General features: G+C 42.9%; 1 protein-coding gene across 1 annotated transcript; it reads right to left on the bottom strand.

Moving 5' to 3' along the window:
• Window positions 1-2,284: 2,284 nt before the first annotated feature.
• Window positions 2,285-3,232, bottom strand: LOC147722217 (olfactory receptor 6F1-like). The gene has a single exon (XM_086967275.1). The coding sequence runs from the start codon at window positions 3,230-3,232 to the stop codon at window positions 2,285-2,287; it is 948 nt and encodes a 315-aa protein (XP_086823401.1).
• Window positions 3,233-4,160: the final 928 nt, after the last annotated feature.

The following is a 4,160-nucleotide window of genomic DNA, read 5'->3' as shown; positions in this document are numbered from 1 at the left end:
CCCCCGAAATTCCGCTGGGGATGGTCACCGCCCTCCCACATGGAGGCGACTGGTCGCGCTTAATAGGATGGGAGGAGGCGGGGATACAAATGCTGGGTGACCTTTACGAAGATGGGGTGTTGCTGCCGTTCCAGGGCCTGCAGGAGCGATTTGACCTTCTGAGGGGCGACTACCTGCTGCACGCAGCAGTCACAGGCGCCATGCAAGCTCACTGGGGGGAAGGGTTGCAGGAACCGGGCACCTCGATGGCCTGCCAGTACACCATGATGGCGGCGGGAACCTTTAAGGCTGTCACGTGCCTGTACGCTAGGATGCAGCGGGAGGCCTTGCAGCCTTTGGCAGCCCTGAAGGCCAAGTGGGAGCTGGACCTTCAGGTGGAGATTCCAGACACGACCTGGGGCCAGTTGCTAAGGCGGGCACGGAAGAGCTCGAGAAACGCCAGGTTTCAATTGATTCATTTCTATATCGTCCACAGGGCATACCTCACCCCCGGGAAAATCCAACAGTATTTTGGGGCGACCGACGCTGCTTGCCCCAGATGTAATGCAATTGGGGCGGATTTGTGCCATATGCTGTGGGATTGCCCCTCTCTGGGAGACTATTGGCAGGAAGTTGGGCGGGCCCTTAACGTCGCGACGGATAGGGATATCCAGTTTACCAAAGCGGTTGGTGTTCTTCATTGGTTCCCGCACACGCCTAGGAACAAGATGACTAGTGCATTTATTGACTTGGGGCTTATTCTGGCCAAGCGGGAGATCACAAGGAACTGGAAGTCCAAAGTGGGGCCCACGTATAAAAGATGGTATGGGGAATGCTTGAGATGGGCCGCGTGTGAAAGTACCTTACGGTACCAGATGGCCTGGAGGTTGAATGACGAGAAAGCTCTGGAAAGGGCGACTGCATGGGAAGTGATGGTGCAGGCGCTCCGGGATGTGGACGATGAGGGGCAGGATGGCGAGGGCGAACTGGGCGGGGCGGACCCCGTCACTACACAGGAGAACACACCTTAGTGAAAGATTACTTCCTCCTGCATCATACCGGACACTTTTACACTGTTAGTCCAGCGCAGAGCGACCACGGGGGAGGGCGGGTAGGAGGCTGTTTTGGAGGGATGTTGGGGTACCGAAATGTGGGGAGGGGGAGGGGTGAAAACTACAAAAGCAACCCAGGGTTATTTGCCTAAGAAAGTGATCGGACATTGTAAGGAGCTACGAGAAACGGGCAGGGATGAGGTCACCCGCAACACGGCTGAGGTGACCCCCCGGATGGAGATCGACTGGGTCGTACTGAGTCTGTAAATGCTATATTATAACTGATAATTGTATTGTCTGTACATTTATATTGGTGATGCAATAAAAATGATGTAAAAAAAAAAAAAATAGAATCAGTGATATATATGAGATCTTTTTGAATAATCACCCTGACGACCTAGAAAAATTAGAGACTCGCTGGGCGAATAAATTAAATAACCCTAATGTCGATATAGACATGATACTACAACTATCTTCCAACGTCATACTTGCTAGCAACCTAAAAGCTCAGATTTAAAAAAAAAAAAAAAAAAGGAAAACACATGAATGCGCCATACAATGTTAACTATTCCCATTCCTGCCCGCCCCATTATATGCAGCACAACAAGTTGTCTTAATGCTTTGTATTGTATTAAAGCTTGATAAATCTGAGCATCATATTCCACATAAGGCCCTAAAACACTATAAAAAGTGTTGTTTTGTATTTCTCTTATTGCATACTTTTATGAAGCACATGACACATTATGCTCTTGAAATTTTTAAAGGTGGGTATGTTGTAACTGGCTGTTATGTTATATCGATATTATGATATTATTTAACCTTATCTGACCTGTATTGCTGGTGTATGGTGTCTATTCCACCTTAAACGTGAATGATTTATGATTAGTTCTTTGATTATCCATTTGTTCCATTAAAAAAACTCTCTCCTGATGAACACCTCAAAATGCGTATTGACTGTTAATGATTGTTAGCACTGGTAAATTGGGTAACTATCATGGAGAGTCCTGACACATGCTAAAGACCAAATCACCTTATCTATTTCATGTTTACTGTGCAATAAAATGTAAAATTTTCTATTTCCTGAAACTCACCAAAAGCTTTTAATTTATATCTGAGTTGACAGGATTTATATTTGAAAAGTCTGTATTTTGGATCAGAGGGAGGTTCCCGAATATTTTTTCTTCATCTGTAACAAATTAAACATTAAAAATAGAGGCATTGTAAATTGTTAGATCCTTCATATGGTTGCTAAATTAGGTGTATTTTTGCAACATTCTCTCACTGTGTAAACCTTTTCTCAGGGCATTTTTTATCTCCTTGTTTCTTAGTGTATAAATTATAGGATTTAATAGTGGTGTCACTACAGATGGAAAGACTGACACTACTTTGTTGATGTGAAGAGAATTTCTTCCTGTTGGCTTCACAAACATGAAAATTTCAGTGCCGTAGAATATGGCTAACACGGTGAGGTGTGAGGCACAGGTTGAGAAGGCCTTTCTTCTACCCCTATCACTAGACATTCGTATGATAGTCAATATAATACACACATAGGATACTATAACCACCAGCAAACATCCCAATAATACAACACTAGCAAAGATAAAAAAAATCAATTCAACGCTGTGGGTTTCAGAACAGGATAGTGCCAGAATTGGAGCAAGGTCACAGTAATAATGATTAATTACATTGGGACCACAGAAGTTCAGTCTGGATATCTGTATGGTAAATACAACCACAGTCAAAAAGCCAACAACCCAACAGCCCAAAGCAAGTCGAATACACAGCTTATGGGTCATAATGGTCATGTAACGCAGAGGACTGCAAATAGCAACATAGCGATCAAAGGCCATGGTGACCAGGAGATAATTTTCTGTAGCTCCCAGAGAAAAATGGAAATAAAATTGAGTGATACATCCTTTGAAAGATATAGATTTGCTCTCCGTAAGAAGGTCTGAGAAGAACTTTGGAACAGTGGCTGTAGGGTACCAAATTTCTAAAATTGAAAAAGTGCCTATGAAAAAATACATGGGCTTGTGCAGGGAGGGTGAACTCTTGATGGCAGCAATGATGACAATATTTGTAAAGATTGTTATGATATAGATATTACAAAGGACTACAAAGAGAAATATTTCAATGTCTTTGTTGACTGTGAACCCCCGGAGAATGAATTTTGTCACTCTAGTTGTATTTCCCTCTTCCATAGCTTCCTGCTTCTTAAACTGCAAAAAAAGTAGAAAATTACTTCAGAAATGATGATTTAGAGTATAAACATTTACTTATTTCTACATGAAAGATCCTTTAATCAGTTTTCTGGAACATATAAGAAGGACTTCATACACAGTTACGATAATTCATATTAAGGATCATTTTAAGAAATACAAATCCTCATGTTTAACACACAGGCACCCATGCACAGAGATCAACAAAAACACAGACATTGACAGACAAACCAACAGTTATGTACAACACCAAGCATTAGGTGGCACAAACTAAACTGAATGAGTGACGTACTGGATGATTTGCACAATTGTAGCTCAATATGATAAGCAACAGGGGGAACAAGGTGAAATACAGCAGAGAGTATACAGGTTGATAGGGTCGAGCGAGCGTGCCGAACAAGATGGCTGCCTTCCTCTGAGCTGCAGCAGTGTCTACCCTTTAACAAGGATTTAATGGCATAATTACCTGCCTTACCACTTTAGAGGGGAAGCGGAAGCTTTTTTATTCAGCACTTCTGGCTGTCTGACTATTGTGCCTTTCCCTGTTGGCTGGGTGGAGCGTCTTCAAGTGGACTGCTCTCCGTGTCTTCTGTACTATTCCTGTCAACTCTTCCTTTTAGGAGGGTGGTGTGACTTCCAGGAAAGGGTGAGGCTGTGGCCTAGGCCAATCCTGCAGTTAGTTTTAGCTGCTGCATTGCACATTTTAAGGTAGCATTTAATTCTTGCTTGCTTTTCAAGGGATATTGTGACTGGCTATTTTTTTTAATTTCTTTATTTAAAGATATGGATGGCAAAACTACTCAAGTTATGTCTATAAACGCAAACAGAATTGTTAGAACCGGCTGTCTCTAGTTGGCAGAGGTATACACTTCTGACAAATAGGGACACACCTTTTCTAGTCAGGGCAAGG

The sequence above is a fragment of the Lissotriton vulgaris genome, chromosome 4_1 (assembly GCF_964263255.1).
Source record: "Lissotriton vulgaris chromosome 4_1, aLisVul1.2, whole genome shotgun sequence".
Lineage (NCBI taxonomy): Eukaryota > Metazoa > Chordata > Amphibia > Caudata > Salamandridae > Lissotriton > Lissotriton vulgaris.
This window is presented reverse-complemented; position numbering and strand designations above follow the sequence as displayed.

Bases quoted from the DNA above. Each gene is read 5' to 3' on its own strand.
- LOC147722217 (XM_086967275.1), bottom strand. From the start codon at position 3,232: ATGGAAGAGGGAAATACAACTAGAGTGACAAAATTCATTCTCCGGGGG.